The sequence below is a fragment of the Staurois parvus genome, unplaced genomic scaffold (genome assembly GCF_062004578.1).
Source record: "Staurois parvus isolate SC_StPar_1 unplaced genomic scaffold, SC_StPar_1.0 ptg000084l, whole genome shotgun sequence".
NCBI lineage: Eukaryota > Metazoa > Chordata > Amphibia > Anura > Ranidae > Staurois > Staurois parvus.
The window spans coordinates 847315-863058 of record NW_028317880.1 but is presented as its reverse complement, the minus strand read 5'-3'; the positions used below and the strand labels follow the sequence as shown (position 1 = coordinate 863058).

General features: G+C 41.2%; 2 protein-coding genes across 2 annotated transcripts in view; one reads left to right on the top strand and one right to left on the bottom strand.

Annotated features, from left to right (window-relative positions):
- Nucleotides 1-15744, top strand: part of PDILT (protein disulfide isomerase like, testis expressed) — a 57441-nt gene that overhangs the window by 30552 nt on the left and 11145 nt on the right. Inside the window, exons 3-7 of the mRNA XM_089669936.1 lie at nt 1816-1949; nt 2960-3097; nt 6175-6285; nt 6410-6535; nt 12641-12838. Of these exons, the coding sequence (XP_089526062.1) occupies nt 1816-1949; nt 2960-3097; nt 6175-6285; nt 6410-6535; nt 12641-12838 (707 nt within the window). The remainder of the gene's footprint in view (nt 1-1815; nt 1950-2959; nt 3098-6174; nt 6286-6409; nt 6536-12640; nt 12839-15744) is intronic.
- LOC149468578 (uncharacterized) lies at nt 1101-15222 on the bottom strand. The gene is made up of 4 exons (XM_089669937.1): nt 15093-15222; nt 12623-12736; nt 5233-5516; nt 1101-1180 (listed from the first exon to the last, which is right to left on the bottom strand). Exons 2-4 carry the CDS (start codon nt 12643-12645, stop codon nt 1170-1172), a joined length of 318 nt encoding a protein of 105 aa, XP_089526063.1. The 5' UTR covers nt 12646-12736; nt 15093-15222; the 3' UTR covers nt 1101-1169.

The following is a 15744-nucleotide window of genomic DNA, read 5'->3' as shown; positions in this document are numbered from 1 at the left end:
GTCCCAATATTTATGGACCTGACTGTATTTCTCGCAGTGCAGATTTCCTTTGCAAGATATCTTTCGTAACAGTAAATTGAAGACTGCCATTCCTGTATCTTATATTGGTTGTAAACCATTACATATACTGAGTGAAGTGACTGGCCTCAAGTGATACACAGAGATTAAACCAATCCTAAATTGTACTTGTCCATCTGCAGTCTTCTCTTCTTTCTCTCTTCTTCTCTTCTCTACATTTATTCAAACTGCTGAATTAATAAAACTTGTCTGAGTTCAGAAAAAAGTTGGAGGAGAGCTAAAATTACACTCTGCAGAGCTCAGTGAGGAGAGCTCTGATAGCTGATTGGAGGGAAGAGACACCCCCCCCCCTTCACACTGCTCACAGGAAAGGAGCTCAGGCTGCCAATCTCCTGGAGGTCCCTCCCCTGTCGCCATTTTTCTCTGATTCATTCTGATAGCAGAGGAATGATGCAGCAGACAAAATTTACACTAAATCCCTGGATGGATGCGAATTTGCATGGGATTTGCATGCCATGCAAATTGCAAATCACATGCCAAGTTGCACACTATTGTCTGCAATTAGAACGGTCATATCGGTGCAGTTATGACTCAGACGAAGCCGCACCAATTTCTAAAGTAGTACATGCACTACTTTTGGTGCGATTTGTATAGATATCTGAGTCAGGTGTCTTGCAAATCGCACCTGAAATCAGCATATTATCCGACTTTGAATCGTGCAGCTTCACTGTAAATCACGCGATTTCAAAGTGGGGTTTGGTGTGACCGGAGTGTCAGTGCTCTTAACTGAGACAAGTACACACTATAGAGGGATATGCTTTGTTCATATATCACGTCTGAGGTTTACAACCACTTTAAGTAAATGAGACTGTATATTTAAAACATCAGAAGGACTTTCTGATGCAGGGTCATCTACACTTTCTTCTACAGCCTACTGTTTGTCTCAGCACAGAACTTGGTCATTCTGGCCGACAAGTGTTCAATACTATTCACAGTAGGGTTTTCTGGTTGAACAAAAGTTGTGATGCTTTATATAGAACACGTTAGCAAATAAAATATTTGAGCTGTAAAAGAATACTTACTTTTTAGTATAGTATTGACTTCAGGGCTGTCAGACAGTATCCATGTTTTAGCACTTAGCAAACCCACTGTCATAGAAATGCTGTCAGGGAGACAACCAGGAATTTACACATTAAAAAACAAGTCAGCCTTTGCAGTCCCCATACTTTTATCCTGATGAGTTCCTTTTAAAGTAGTAGTAAAGTCTGGTTGTTTACTTGTACCTACATGTAAGGTAAGGAGATACTGTAAATATCTCCTAAATGTGCACCATTTAGGAAATATTTACTTGTGTAGCAGCACCAGCGCATACCCGTGCTGTTCCTTCAGAGCTGTGTGCTGAAAACAGTGACTCCCGCACACATGCATGGGAGTGACGTCATTGCTGCTTGGCCATTCAAGCTCCCCGAGCCCACGAACCCCGAAGAAGGACCGGGTGAAGATGGAAGCCCTGTCAGCAGTGACAACATGCCACTGGAGGGCTTTTTTTTAGGGTACGTTTCACATAATGCGCTAGTATGCGATGCATACTAGCACATTATGACATTGCCTTGCAGGGGAAACGTTTTTTTTTTTTTTAATTATAAAGTTTACTACCACTTTAAAAGCCCAGCAGCTGAGACTTTTATATACTTATATATTATGTAAATTTACAGTTACTATACATCTATTGATTGCCTCATTTATACACATTAATTAAAATACTGATTTCTTAATATGCTGTATTTTCTCCAAAAGGTGTCAGAACAGCCGCTGCCTTTGTGACATGGATAAACAGAAGAATTGGACATAGTTTTGTGTTACTCAACACTACTGAGCAGTATGAATCTTTTATTCAGTCAGATACAGTTAGTGTGGTGGGATTTTTTAAGGTATGAACAATGTTATTTTTAATGTGGAATATAGATAGAATCTAGTTATAATTCTACCCATTTTAATAAATCGGTGTGAGATGTTTATCCAGGGATTATAAATTGCACACATTCTATTCATTCCACTAATGAATGTGTCCACACATTGCTTTTGGTTGAAGATTTAAAGAAGATCTCTATGTTTCATTTATCTTTAAATAGATTATTTGGATCAAACTGGTCCAAACTAGCTTTCTACTTCACTAACAGTTGTTAGTTGCTTACGTCTGTGAGTGTTGTATAAAGTGTATGTAGCATCAACTACATAGGTCTGTAGTATGGATATACCCTTAACCTGAAGAGCTTGGTATACCCTGTCCATATGATCTAATATTCTGTACCACATAGATTTGTGTTGTTGACAAAGACTTGTTTTTTGGGAATTTTTAGCAGTATCTGTGAGTACTTTACTTTTTTTTACATGTGTATCTACAGTCTTCTCAAGATCTTGATAACCATTGGATAACAGGAGTTGTTTTCACTAATTCTGTAAGCCCTTTCAAGTGGAGATGAAAATTGAAAAAAATATAAACTTTTTTAAAAAGTTCCAAACAAAGTTTTGATTTCAGCAAGGATGTGCAGAGAATTCTTCAATGGCAGCAGCTGATATGAAAAAGGGCATGCGATTAACTCTTTTATATATCTTTATGTCATACTAGACAATTTACAATAACATTGACAATAACATTGCAAAGCTGCTAGTAGGACTGGGGGATCTATTTTTCTGCTCTATTGGCCTGACTCGGCTGTTGTAATGTAATGGTAACAGGTAGATTGAGAGTGCATATGAGAGCACTATACTACATTTTTGCAGCATGCACCATATAACATAAGGCTGGCTCTGTTTGCACTTGAGCATTACTCAATACTTACACAGCCTTAATGCTTAAGCTTTAAAGTGTCATATACTGTATAAGAAGAAAAGATGAATACATGTAGAGTCTCCTTACATAATCCACTTTTATAAACAGGATCTGAACAGTAATTTGACACAGCATTTCACAGAAACAGCCAAAGATGTCTCCGAGTTTCCTTTTGGATTTGTTAGTAATGAAGACATTTTGACACATGTTGGTATTACTGGGAACATGGTTGCTATATATAAAAAGGTAAGATGTCCTTTACCCTTCATATTATTATAAAGTTCTACTCCAAAACTGTCAAAATATATCCATTCAGATTTAAACATGAGCTTGGTCTTTTTGAGGGTAGTGATACCCCCACACACATATAGGTAAATGGCATAGCCAGACTATATTTATTTGGCTGGCTTTGCATGAATATCAGTATCAGCCTTCTAAGCTCCTTTGCCAACCACCATGTGATTTTGTCATTTGTTCTGTTTTTTTTTTTCTTTTGAGGGAATAATGCTTCTTCAAATGAAGCTAAAATCTTGAAAAAACATTGCTGGGAGTTAGGCTGTTGTTGCAGAAGAGATTCAGTATGTCACTTCTACAATTAAATCTGCTCTTCTACCTGCCCTCAATATTCTCAGCATACATTTTTGGCCTACTGTAGGTGTCAAGATTAATTAATTCTGAATCAGGAGTGGAACTGTCGCCACAGCCAAACATGCGGCCTCTATAGAGCCCAGAGGAGGGTTGGGCCAGTCAGGACCAGCAGGGGCAAGCTGTCCCTTGGTGACCATCCATCATTGGCTGTGCTGTCACTTGCATGTGACATCGTGTGGCTGCCAGTTCTTGTGCTTTTTTTAGTCCCTTCCCTCTGTCATTTCTGTTTGTGCCAAGTGCCAGGGCTCAGAGTCATGATCTCCTATTGACATCTGCCTGATAGTTCCTGTTCTGATTAATTTAATCAGAACCAGCAGGACCTGCAGGAGAAAGAGAGTGCATGGAGCCTGGCCCTGTGTAGTGTACTGACTAGTTGTAGTAGCCACTACAGTGTGGGCCCAGGGGGTAAGTTGTGCACAAAGCATACTTGTACACTCACTGAATTTTGTGTGTGTGTTTGTGTGTGTGTGTGGAGGGGCTGAGAGGTTCTGGTATAATCTTTAACAATCTGCCCCAATGAAGCAGGGGGTGATTGGGATTTAATTTGGGAATAATTGTAAGTACCCAAAAGCTATTAAACTGAACTAAATAAACAGAGAAGATTTTGGCATGTTGGCAGGTTGTCCATCCAAGCTTTGAAATGATAGTAGTAGTTTAGTGTTACACTAGAATCAGATGTGGCCACCCTGAAAGGTGGTGTAACATCAGATGGAGAAGGACATTTCAGGTAAAACCATTCTGTCCTGTTGCAGGCCATCTAGATAACAAAATGGCAGGAAAATAAAGGCAGGCATACCTGGTGGTCATAAAGGAGCCATAATGGTTGGTCCCAACATATCTGTGTATAGTCTTGAATAGGGGAGGATGTATTATGTGGACTGTGAAAGCTGGAACAACCCTATCCATTAAAAAAACAGCAGTATTGTACCTGCAATGGGTTTGAAGGAAGGAGAATGTGCCCCATATAATCCACAAGTGGGGAAATTAAATAAGAAACGAAATATGAGAAAGGGGGTAAAACACATAAATTCCAAAAAAATGCGGGGGTTCGATCTCTAAACCTAGGAGGACTATGCTGAGGCAGGTCTTTACCATCTAACTGGTCTGAGGTCTCAATTGAAGGTAGAGAATGACGATTTGCCATTGCCTACTATTCCCAGCTTGATTGGATATAGCATGGAATACACTATATCTTTCCATCTGTTTTCAGCTACTAAGAAGGCTCTCAGCTTTTGCACATAAGACGAAAAGCCGGGAAACAGTTGTGGGAGCCTTTGTAGCTGATGTCACTTGTTACACTAGCTGCCAAGATTGCAACCTTGTCTCTAAAGTGTAAGATTTTAGCAATCAGGGGTCATGGGTTAGCCCCTGGTGTAGTTGTTCTGGGAAGAGGAAGGTAGAGGAAAGTTCCAGGTTTGATGTTCCAAGGTATTTTTAAATCATGTTTAAAGAAATGCTTCAGGAGCATTACCCTCAGATCTCTCTACAAAACTAATGAATGGGTAATTATTTCTCCTGGAATTATTTTTTCAGTCATTAAGTTTAGGTTAACACACTGAGTGTTCTCTTGGTGATTGAGTATCCTGTGTGAGTAGATAGACTGGGTCCTCCAATGTAGTGATTCTTCCCACCTTTTTCTGTGTCTCTGTTCTTCAAATTATTCAAATCCTGTTTGGACAATGATATGTCTATGTCCCCCACCCCCTCTACCTGAGCAGCTAGTAGGGACTTACAGTCTTTGACAGCATCCATGATATGCACCAAGGTGGGTCCCAAAGGGTTTTCAGCATCATCTGTACTATGGGCCTCCTGCTTTAGAGTAGATTCTGCCGGCAGTGCTGGTTCAAGTGAGCTGGAGCCTGTGCTGGATGAGCAGGGGGAGGCAGTAGAAATGATTGCTGTGTGGGGAGACTCTTCAGGAGAAGCTGAACAGAACTTGGCAGCTGGGCTGCTGGGGCCATTTTGGATGCTTTGAAAATGCAACAACTTTTCTTCCACTGTCTGAGTCTTTTGCTGGCTGAGAAATTGAAAGCAGATCACTATAACAAGCATAAAATCAGTCACATTTATAACAGATGTAATCAGAATGACAAATTCCATAAAAATTGTTAGATAGCCAAACAGCGATCATTTGCATGTATTATCATAATAAAGGGCCACTTTAGAGTGTTGAATTGCAGTAACGTAAGGTAAAAAGTACATTTTCACAAGGCATGTTAACTTGAACTAAGTGCAGTACATTGCAGCGCCATTCATTTTGATTGGCATCCCAAATGCACCCCTAAAAAACACGTAACAACACACTTGAGTTTTAGTTTACCACAGTGTATAGATGTGAGCCACTTCTGGTGTGCTGCTTTGAAATAATGCTGCAGGTCCATTACAACCTACATAGTTGTGCATTCTGTTCCACAGTGAACATTTATATATAAAGTAATGTGTGCTCTAACATGAGGATGATGGCCACAACGTTCTGAAAGTGGTCCAAGACTTTTGTAATTGTCCACCTTTTGCTTGTTTAATTAAATCTTCCTTAATTAAATGTGACACAAAATTACTTTGGATCTTGCATTAACTGTGTTTTATGAGAAGATTTTATTGCAAAGGATTGAAATTTTATTTGCATTATGTCTGTTTAAAATATATAATTTTTGTTTTATTTTATGTTACTAAAGGAGAAACCTGTCCGCTATTTAATATCAGAAGAGGAAATTAAAAGCAAACTGGACTTAATTCGATCAATACGAATTTACATCATGGATGTGGTCACAGAGTATAGCTTGGAGGTAATTGACCTTCTACAGTCTGCAATTTTTAGATTAAATTACATTGCATTAGTTGAAATTATGTTGTATAATAAGCCTTTTAAGTAGCAATGCCTTTGGCTAGATTACATGTTTTGTTTTCCAGACATCTGTGACTATATTTGATGTTCCTGTTAATAATCACATTCTGCTCTTCACATCAAAAACATCAGACAACTTTAATATAATATATGAAAGTTATGAATCCACTGCACTGGAATTTAGGGGACAGGTATGTATTATAATACAATGCATAGTGATTACTAAAAAGATAGACAAATGTTAATATGATGCGTAACTATCACTGACACTAATCAGGACAATAAAGTACAGAACCATAGGGCAAGATGGTTTTATGTATCTTGTATTCACAAAACAGTTGTAGATGTTATGTAAAGTAGTTTTCAATTGTGATGAAAGCTCACTCTACTTTGATCCCTTCATAAAGGAATTTAAGAGATGTCCCCACCTCTTTCAGATACAGGGTTTCTCAAAGAGAACTATATGTGTCCCTTGATACTTGTTAAAATAACTAAATTAAAAAAAAATAAAAAAAAATATATATATATATATACACACACACACACACACACACAGTGCCTTGAAAAAGTATTCATACCCTTTACATTTTCTACATTTTGTCATGTTACAAGCAAAAATGTACAGTAAATGTATGTTATTTGGATTTTATGTGATAGACCAAGACAAAGTGGCACATAATTGTGAAGTGGAAAGATAATGATACATAGGTTTCAAACTTTTTTACAAATAAATATCTGAAAAGTGTGGCGTGCATTTGTATTCAGCCCGCTTTACTCAGATACCCCTAACTAAAATCTAGTGGAACAAATTGCCTTCAGAAGTCACATTAGTAAATAGAGTCCACCTGTGTGTAATTTAATCTCAGTATAAATACAGCTGTTCTGTGAAGCCCTCAGATGTTTGTTAGAGAACAAGAGAGAATTAGTGAACAAACAGCATCATGAAGGCCAAGGAACACACCAGACAGGCCAGGGATAAAGTTGAGGGGAAGTTTAAAGCAGTGTTAGGTTATAAAAAATCCCAAGCTTTAAACATCTCATGAAAAACTGTTCAATCCATCATCCGAAAATGGAAAGAGTATGTCACAACTGCAAACCTACCAAGACATGGCCGTCCACCTAAACTGACAGGCTGGGAAAGGAGAGCATTAATCAGAAAAGCAGCCAAGAGGCCCATGGTAACTCTTTAGGAGCTGCAGAGATCAACAGCTCAAGTGGGAGAATCTGTCCACAGGACAACTATTAGTCGTGCCCTCCACAAATCTGGCCTTTATGGAAGAGTGGCAAGAAGAAAGCCATTGTTGAAAGAAAGCAATAAGAAGTCATGCTTGCAGTTTGCGAGAAGCCATGTGGGAGACACAGTAAACATGTGGAAGCCAGTGCCCACAAACTCAGGATGAAGGTGAAGATGGAAGCCTCAGGGAGCCATGACAGTGCTCCACTGGAGGGCTTCATTTTCAGGTACATCTTTTATAATGGCAAAGCATACTATCACATTATCAAGTGCTAATAATACTTGTGAGCTAATATGATGATGATCAAAAATGTGCTATATTAATCAATCATAAAAAATCAAAAAATGAATACACATGTGGTTCGCTAGCTACATACACTAACTCATAAACAGTGCCAAAAAATCTTAATAAAAATTAGTGCTGCGCTCCTGTGTTATTTACCCATACTGAAATGTGATAGTAAATTAATAAATATCAAACTCATACAATTTTGTGATTGATGTGCATGTGCAAATGGTGTTGGGGAGAAAAAAAAACTTGCAGGTAGACTTTTTTTAGATTTTTTTTTTGCAGTTTACTACCGCATTAACAGGAGAACTGTTAGGAAAATCTAATAAGGCTGTCTGTCTAACAGAGAGCTGCAATTGTTTAGTAGTGCTTGCTCAGTGTGTTCAAGTGCTGCTAGTTCTGCCTCTGGCTTCCTCTGTATCCAAGTAACCTAGTAAGGTTCTGGATGTATAGGTGGAATTCATGCAGAACACAGTGTGAATATTAATGCCACTCCAGCCAATTCCAGGGAGTGCATCCCTGAAAGATGCTGGGAGAAGGTATTTATTCTTTGGACATACTGAGCCCCAGGTCTTTCCTGGAGAGGATTGTAACAGCCTGGGGGAAGGCATGCTGCCTCTGCAGGCAACTGCTGCCTTGTGGTCCCAGGTGGGCGACCTGAGAGAGAGTGACCCTAGTTCTTCAGAAAGCTGACTGAGGGGAGCTGTCTGCCAAAGTTCTGGCTGGTATCACTGGAGGGCATCACTTGGAAGATTTGAAAGGGGCTGCCATTCTGTCCTTGGACCTTGTGAGTACAGACACTGAGGGATCTTGGGAACTCTGTGTGCTTTGCTACACCACTGGTGCGTTATAGTCAGCATAGGTCTAAAAAAACAATAATAAAACTACAAAAACAACCCCTAGACTGATCATTGGAGACAACAAGCGAAAGTGTGTGTACCTGGTTGTGAAACTACCTTGTGCCTGGCTGTGGGGCAAAATATAGGAAAGACCTGAACAGTACTACAGTGGCTCCTACGGGGATGGGGGGGGGGGGGGGTGGAGTAGTGCTACACAGATAATACATACCACCTAACATTTCATAAATATTTAGGCATCCTGCATGTACTAAGATCAGCGCCTTCCCACTGAGCGTCACCCTCTTGGATAAGTGTCACCCCTTGTCTGAGGTGTATCATGTCTGGTGCAAGCAGCTGCACCATAAATTCACACATCAGGAATAAAGCTATGAATTGCCATTCCTTCTTTAGAAGAGAGGAATGACAGTTCATACAACAGTAGACTTAGACCATCTACCTCTCTACCTCTAACCTTTGTACTCTCCAGTACATGACCGATTCCTACTATGACTTGGAGGAATTGGGTTTGACCTTTCAATCATCCACCTAGCCTCCATTCATAGATCATATTTCCTTAATAGAAACTGTAGTACAGCTTCTAATGGAGGAGCTGGGTGGAAAGGGTGGGTATAGTAGGACACTCTTGATGATAGTTTGTCAAAGCTTCATTAGTGCTGTTAACCCATACTGCACCAGAAGATTATGGGGGGGAATAACGAAGGAGGAAGATTTCTGGTCAACAAAGACACAGCAGCACAAGGGACACATCTCACTGAAAGTAAGTAATATTCCTTGAGCTTATTTTTTTAAGTTAACAGGCTTTAATAGTTTAAATAAACTTTTGCATTAATCAAGGTCTAAAATTGTACAAGACTCTAATACTATAAGTTTTAAGTTTTGTATAGAGCAGGAAATGTTCAGAAAATGTTCTTTTTCACTTAAAATATTTGTGAATATCCTACTATATTAGCTAACTATAATACCTTACAAAGCATTTTCTAATTACTGTATAATTGCATTTGTTATATATATATCAAAAATAGCTGAATACCTTTTTTTTATAATGCTGTACATGGTGATCACAAGACTTCACAGCCTTTGTTTGTCTCTGTTCCCCATGGCAGGGGGGTATACAGTATATCCCTAGTGGGCCACATCACTCCTTCCTTCTTGGAGTTACAGAATGCTGTGCCTGCCTCCCAAGTCTGTTTGGTTGCCATGCCCCCCCCGAGCAGCCCCACAGAAGCTGTTGTCAATCAACACAGCAGCACTGGGTTGGGGGTGGCCAAACTGACTATGGGGAACATAGGCATGCTGTGCATCAGGAAAGCACTCTGTAACTCCAAGAAGATAGCACAGCATGTAAGCTGACCACAACAGCACAGATCTGTTTCTGTGCCCTGAATGGTCAGATTGAATTAAGAAAGGAGGGGGAATGCCAGGATTACCGGGCATCTCCCTCTGAATGTAAAGGTAAAAGCAGAAATAGCTTGATTTAACAGCATTTACATAACACCCAGACACACATATTCAATATTAAAGTGGAATTTCAGTCACAATATAACTAAGGTAAACCTACTCAAACCCCAATTCTAAACATATTCTATCTAACCCTGTAAAGAAAAGATATCTATACTCAGGCCCGCATTAGGACAAAAAATAGGCCCGGAATTTTCCAGCGTCCGTGTGGTGGGGGCGGGAAATAGTGGTCGGGCGTTCCTAGCAATCACAGCCCCCCCTTTCTTTCTAATCCCAGTGCCTCCTATATATTCAACAAAGAGATGACCCAATTCAGCAAAGCAACGTCCCCATCCAGCAAAGGGACATCCTCATATATCAAAGAGATTACCCCATATAGCAAAGAGACATCCCCAAGCAGCAAAGAGACAAGTCTAGTCCAGCAAAGAGACAAGCCCAGTCCAGCAAAGAGACAAGCCCAAATCACCAAAGAGACAAGCCCAGTCCAGCAAAGAGACAAGCCCAAACCAGCAAATAGACATCCCCATATATCAAAGAGACATCCCCAGTCCAGCAAAGAGACAGCCCCATCCAGCAAAGAGAAAAGCCCAAACAAGCAAAGAGACTGCCCCATCCAGCAAAGAGACTGCCCCATCCAGCAAAGAAACAGCCCAGTCCAGCAAAGAGACAGCCCAGTCAAGCAAAGAGACAGTGCAGACCAGCAAAGAGACAGCCCAGTCCAGCAAAGAGAAAGCCCCGTCCAAGAAAGAGACAGCCCAGTCCAACAAAGAGACAGCCCAGTCCAGCAAAGAGACAGCCAAGTCCAGCAAAGGGACAGCCCAATATAGCAAAGAGACAGCCCCTTTCAGCAAAGAGACATCCGAATCCAGCAAAGAGACAGCCCAGTCTAGCAAAGAGACAGCCCTATCTGGCAAAGAGTCAGCCCCATCCAGCAAAGAGACAGCTCCATCCAGTAAAGAGACAGCTCAATATATCAAAGAAACTGCCCAGTCCAGCAAAGAGGCAGCCCTGTCTGGCAAAGAAACTGCCCAATCCAGCAAAGAGCCAGCCCCATCCGGCAAAGAGACAGCCCAGTCCAGCAAGGAGACAGCCCAGCCCTGTCCAGCAAAGAGACCGCCCAATATAGCAAAGAGACAGCCCAGTCCAATATAGCCCAATATAGCAAAGAGACATCCCCATCCAGCAAAGAGACAGCCCTGTCCATCAAAGAGACCACCTAATATAGCAAAGATACAGCCTATTCCAGCAAAGAGACAGCCCCATCCAGCAAAGAGACAGCCCAATATGGCAAAGAGACAGCCCTATCTAATATAGCCCAATATAGCAAAGAGACAGCCCAGTCCAGCAAAGAGACAGCCCATTTCAACAAAAAGACAGCCCCATCCAGCAAAGAGACATCCCTGCCCAGCAAAGAGACAGCCCTATCCAGCAAAGAGACAGTTCAGTCCAGTAAAAAAACAGCCCCATCCAGCAAAGAGACAGCCCAGTCCAACATAGAGACAGCCCAATGTAGCAAAGAGACAGCCCAATATAGCAAAGAGACAGCCCCGTCCAGCAAAGAGACAGCCCAGTCCAGCGAAACAACAGCCAAGTCAAGCAAGTCTATACAAATTGTCTTATAATTTGTTCTAACTGGAAGTGTTCACAGGCAGTAGCAGGTTGGCACTCACTCACATTTATTTGGTCGGGGCCAGCTCCCTGTCTGTGGCAGGAGCAGTGACACCTATTTAGCATCAGGCAATGGGGTCTTCACCAGCTCCTTCCTCTACACAGTCATGGGCAGCCCATGGGTCTGCTGACTACTAGCTCCCACCATCTGCTCTGACGGCCATACAGGAGGGAAACTAACTGCGCAGCGATAGAGAGACCGAGGAGCGATGTGGGCTTGAGATGAGGGGCAACTCAGCTGCTGCATTTGTCTTGCATTTTGTGACTGCCCCACATTAAATACATGTGTATTGCCTGTCCTGGCCCACCGAGCAAGTGCCCAGTGTTCCCTATGGCCAGACCAGGCAAATGCCCTGTGTGCCTTATGGCCAGTTCGGGCCTGCCTATACTTAACTATTCTGAAGCCATTCCAGTCCAGTCTCCAGTTGCGGCTTCTGTGTAGAGGAGATAATGCCAACAATGGCTGGAAATGCCTGGGAGATGACAATACCCATAGGCTTACTATGGGGCATTTATTGTTGGCTGTCCCTCCTCTACACAGAAGCCGCCACTAACAGCTGATCTTGGGACCGGACTCAAGCTGCTACAGGATAGGTAAATAAAGGAATCTTTTCTTTATAGGGTTAGAATGAATAGGCTTAGACTGTGTGTATACTAATGAAAGGTGTTTCTCTGATCTACACCCACCACTTTACTGTGATTAAAGAAGTTTATATACTATAGTACTGGTTTATTATGGTATTTTTTATAATTATTTACAGAAGCTTACCCATTATTGATCTTCCAGATCATCTTTGTTTTGGTCGACACGGATGAACCTCGTAACGGTCGGCTCTTTGAATATTTCCGTATCACAGAGGTTGACACTCCAGCAGTCCGTATTCTAAACATAACAAGTGATATCAAATACAGAATGCCCGCTGATGATGTCACCTTTGAAAATGTTCGAAATTTCTGTCAAAGATATTTGGATGGAAAAGCTAAGGTAATATGTAGATTTAAGATTCATTACTAATAGACTAACAGAGGAGCAGATAAAGAGAGCTCCTGTTAGTTTGCCAGAAGTGAAACAGCAAGATCAGGGAGTAAATCAAATAATTCAAAGACGTGATAATGCTTTCCAGGGAACACTGTAGCTCTGCCAGCATAAAAAAATCTACTTTGAACTTAAATTAGAACTTAAATTAGAACCTATAGGTAAAACTTTTTTTTCATTTTGGATAAAGTAAGGGAGGGTATACACCCTTGTAATTTTTTTTATTGCCATCTGTGTCCCATTGGGAGCTATGCTATAAAAGAAGTTTCAGCGAGTGCTACAACAACACAACAGCTGCTAGAACACCAAAGGCAACCATAAACCTCCCAATAATGTCAGTGTAAACAGGTGCAGCGCTGATACAAAGTAATATATGGAATATCTGAATGATTCAGTCAATCATAAGGGTGGTAAAAGGTGATAAGTATGTCTTAAACTAGCGGCATAAAAAATTATTATAAATGAATGCATTAAAATCGAATACATATAACGTGCAGAATAATTACAAGCACATGATGGTGGTAATAGTGATAACACAGTCCAAAAAATTGAACGTGAGGATCTCGTCAGATCACAACCAAAGTGCTTGTATTTCTTATCCAGGGGTGACAGATGATGTGACTTAATAAGTGAAGGGCGCACTCACCAGAAGCGCACCAAAAATACGCATTTGAGATTGCCACTGTCTCATCAGGTATGTTCAGGTCATCTGCTCCAAAATCAGGCCAGGTTCCTGTTCCTTTCAGGGTCCCGTGACAGGTATCACTGCATTGGGTCACCTCTATAATAGGGTAGTGCAGTGGTGGGCAACCTTTTTTTTCAACTGAGCCAAATCTCGCCAAAACCACGATTGAAATTTATTTTGAGAGCCACATTTTTAAAACTGAAAATACATCCCCCATATAGTAATTCATCCCCCATAGTAATTCATCCCCCATATAGTAATTCATCCCCCATAGTAATTCATCCCCCATATAGTAATTCATCCCCCATATAGTAATTCATCCCCCATATAGTAATTCATCCCCCATAGTAATTCCTCCCCCATATAGTAATTCATCCCCCATAGTAATTCATCCCCCATATAGTAATTCATCCCCATATAGTAATTCATCCCCCATAGTAATTCATCCCCCATAGTAATTCATCCCGCATAGTAATTCATCCCCCATAGTAATTCATCCCCCATATAGTAATTCATCCCCCATATAGTAATTCATCCCCCATAGTAATTCATCCCCCATAGTAATTCATCCCCCATAGTAATTCACCCCCCATAGTAATTAATCCCCCATAGTAATTCATCCCCCATATAGTAATTCATCCCCCACATAGTAATTCATCCCCCATAGTAATTCATCCCCCACATAGTAATTCATCCCCCACATAGTAATTCATCCCCCATATAGTAATTCATCCCCCCTATAGTAATTCATTCCCCATATTGTGTCAATTCACTTACCTTTGCTCCGCGCGTTCCTCTTGCCGTGTTCCCGCGCCGTTCCGGTCTTCAGGGCGGACTGTGAGAGGAGTTCGTCACGCTGCCCCGCCTACATCCTGACAGCCAATGTTTGCCACGCTCCGCGGGCCGGATTAAAAGGTCCGCCGGGCCGTAGTTTGCCCATTGCTGGGCTAGCTGCAGAGTCCTGACTTTTGGGGCGGCCGCCCCAGAGGAGGGAGGGGAGCGGGCGCCCGGCACACAGAAGAGCCGCATTAAAATGTGTAAAGAGCCACATGTGGCTCGCGAGCCACGGCTTGCCGACCACTGGGGTAGTGGAATCAGTCTAAAAACATATGAATGATCAAGAAATCCGCCAATGTAGGAAATAGCTGTCGAAAACGGTAGGATTATGCGCTTACCAGATGCGCATAGAATATGCGCATGTAAAAAATTCCTCCTTAGGGGCTACTGGTAATGATGTGTGATGGTACTCTGTAGAACATCCATCTAAGAATGGGCAGCTCTGAGGTCGGTGGAAGATGTCTGCTTGGCTCCAGAGGTCTCCTTTAGGGTCAGCCACCTGTTTACAGGGATTCCCTTCCTCTGGATACTCGGTCAGACTGGTACTCCTCACAGGCTCTGCAGGCTTAAAGGCTCCATAAAGAAGCCATTCAAATTGTGCCCATAGTGTAGTAGTTTTTAAATTCACTTAATTTTATTCAAAAATAATATGCAGTGATAAAGGATGACAGGTGCACTGACCATTCCAAAGATGGCCGCCGGACCAGCTAGTGGCTCCGGCGGCTTGACGTCACAGCTAGTTGATCTCCTGAGGCTTTTTGTTCAACCGCACATCTTCAGAGGAAAATCAACTGAGCCATGACAGTTGTGGATCGGGTTTATATACGGTCTGCACATGCGCACGCGTCGCCGCCATTTTGCCAGAGTGCGGCTAGTGCGCATGCGTGGGCGCGTCAGTGGGTATATGAATTAGGTACCCTATATCCCAGCGGACATAACATAGAAGTGGATCTCAATTGTTTTATCGATAATAGTTAACTATTTGATATTTATTAAGATCCACATTTGTACTTTTATCCATTTTTAGGTTGATATGTTTTACGCTGCTTCCTATGTACTTTTATTAGTTATGTGGCGTCTAAGTTTTAAACACGGGTATTTGTATACATATATTTTTATACATATTTCTATACATATTTTTATCCATGATATTATATTTATTATATTTTTTAGGCTACACTGTTCGATATTTCATAACCTCTCATATTTTATAACCTCTCATATGCAGTTTTTTATTTCTGTTTTTATTTATATATATTTTTACCATTATACGATATTTTAATATGGACTGTATATATAATCTTATTTCTGATTCACACATATCCTGGTCGAT

What these genes read in the sequence shown, in the direction of transcription:
- LOC149468578 (XM_089669937.1), bottom strand. Translation starts at nt 12,645, where the DNA reads ATGATCTGGAAGATCAATAATGG. An exon ending in ATCTGGAAGATCAATAATGG is followed by an intron (nt 5,517 to 12,622) that starts GTAAGCTTCTGT and finishes TCAATTTCTCAG; the next exon opens with CCAGCAAAAGACTCAGACAG.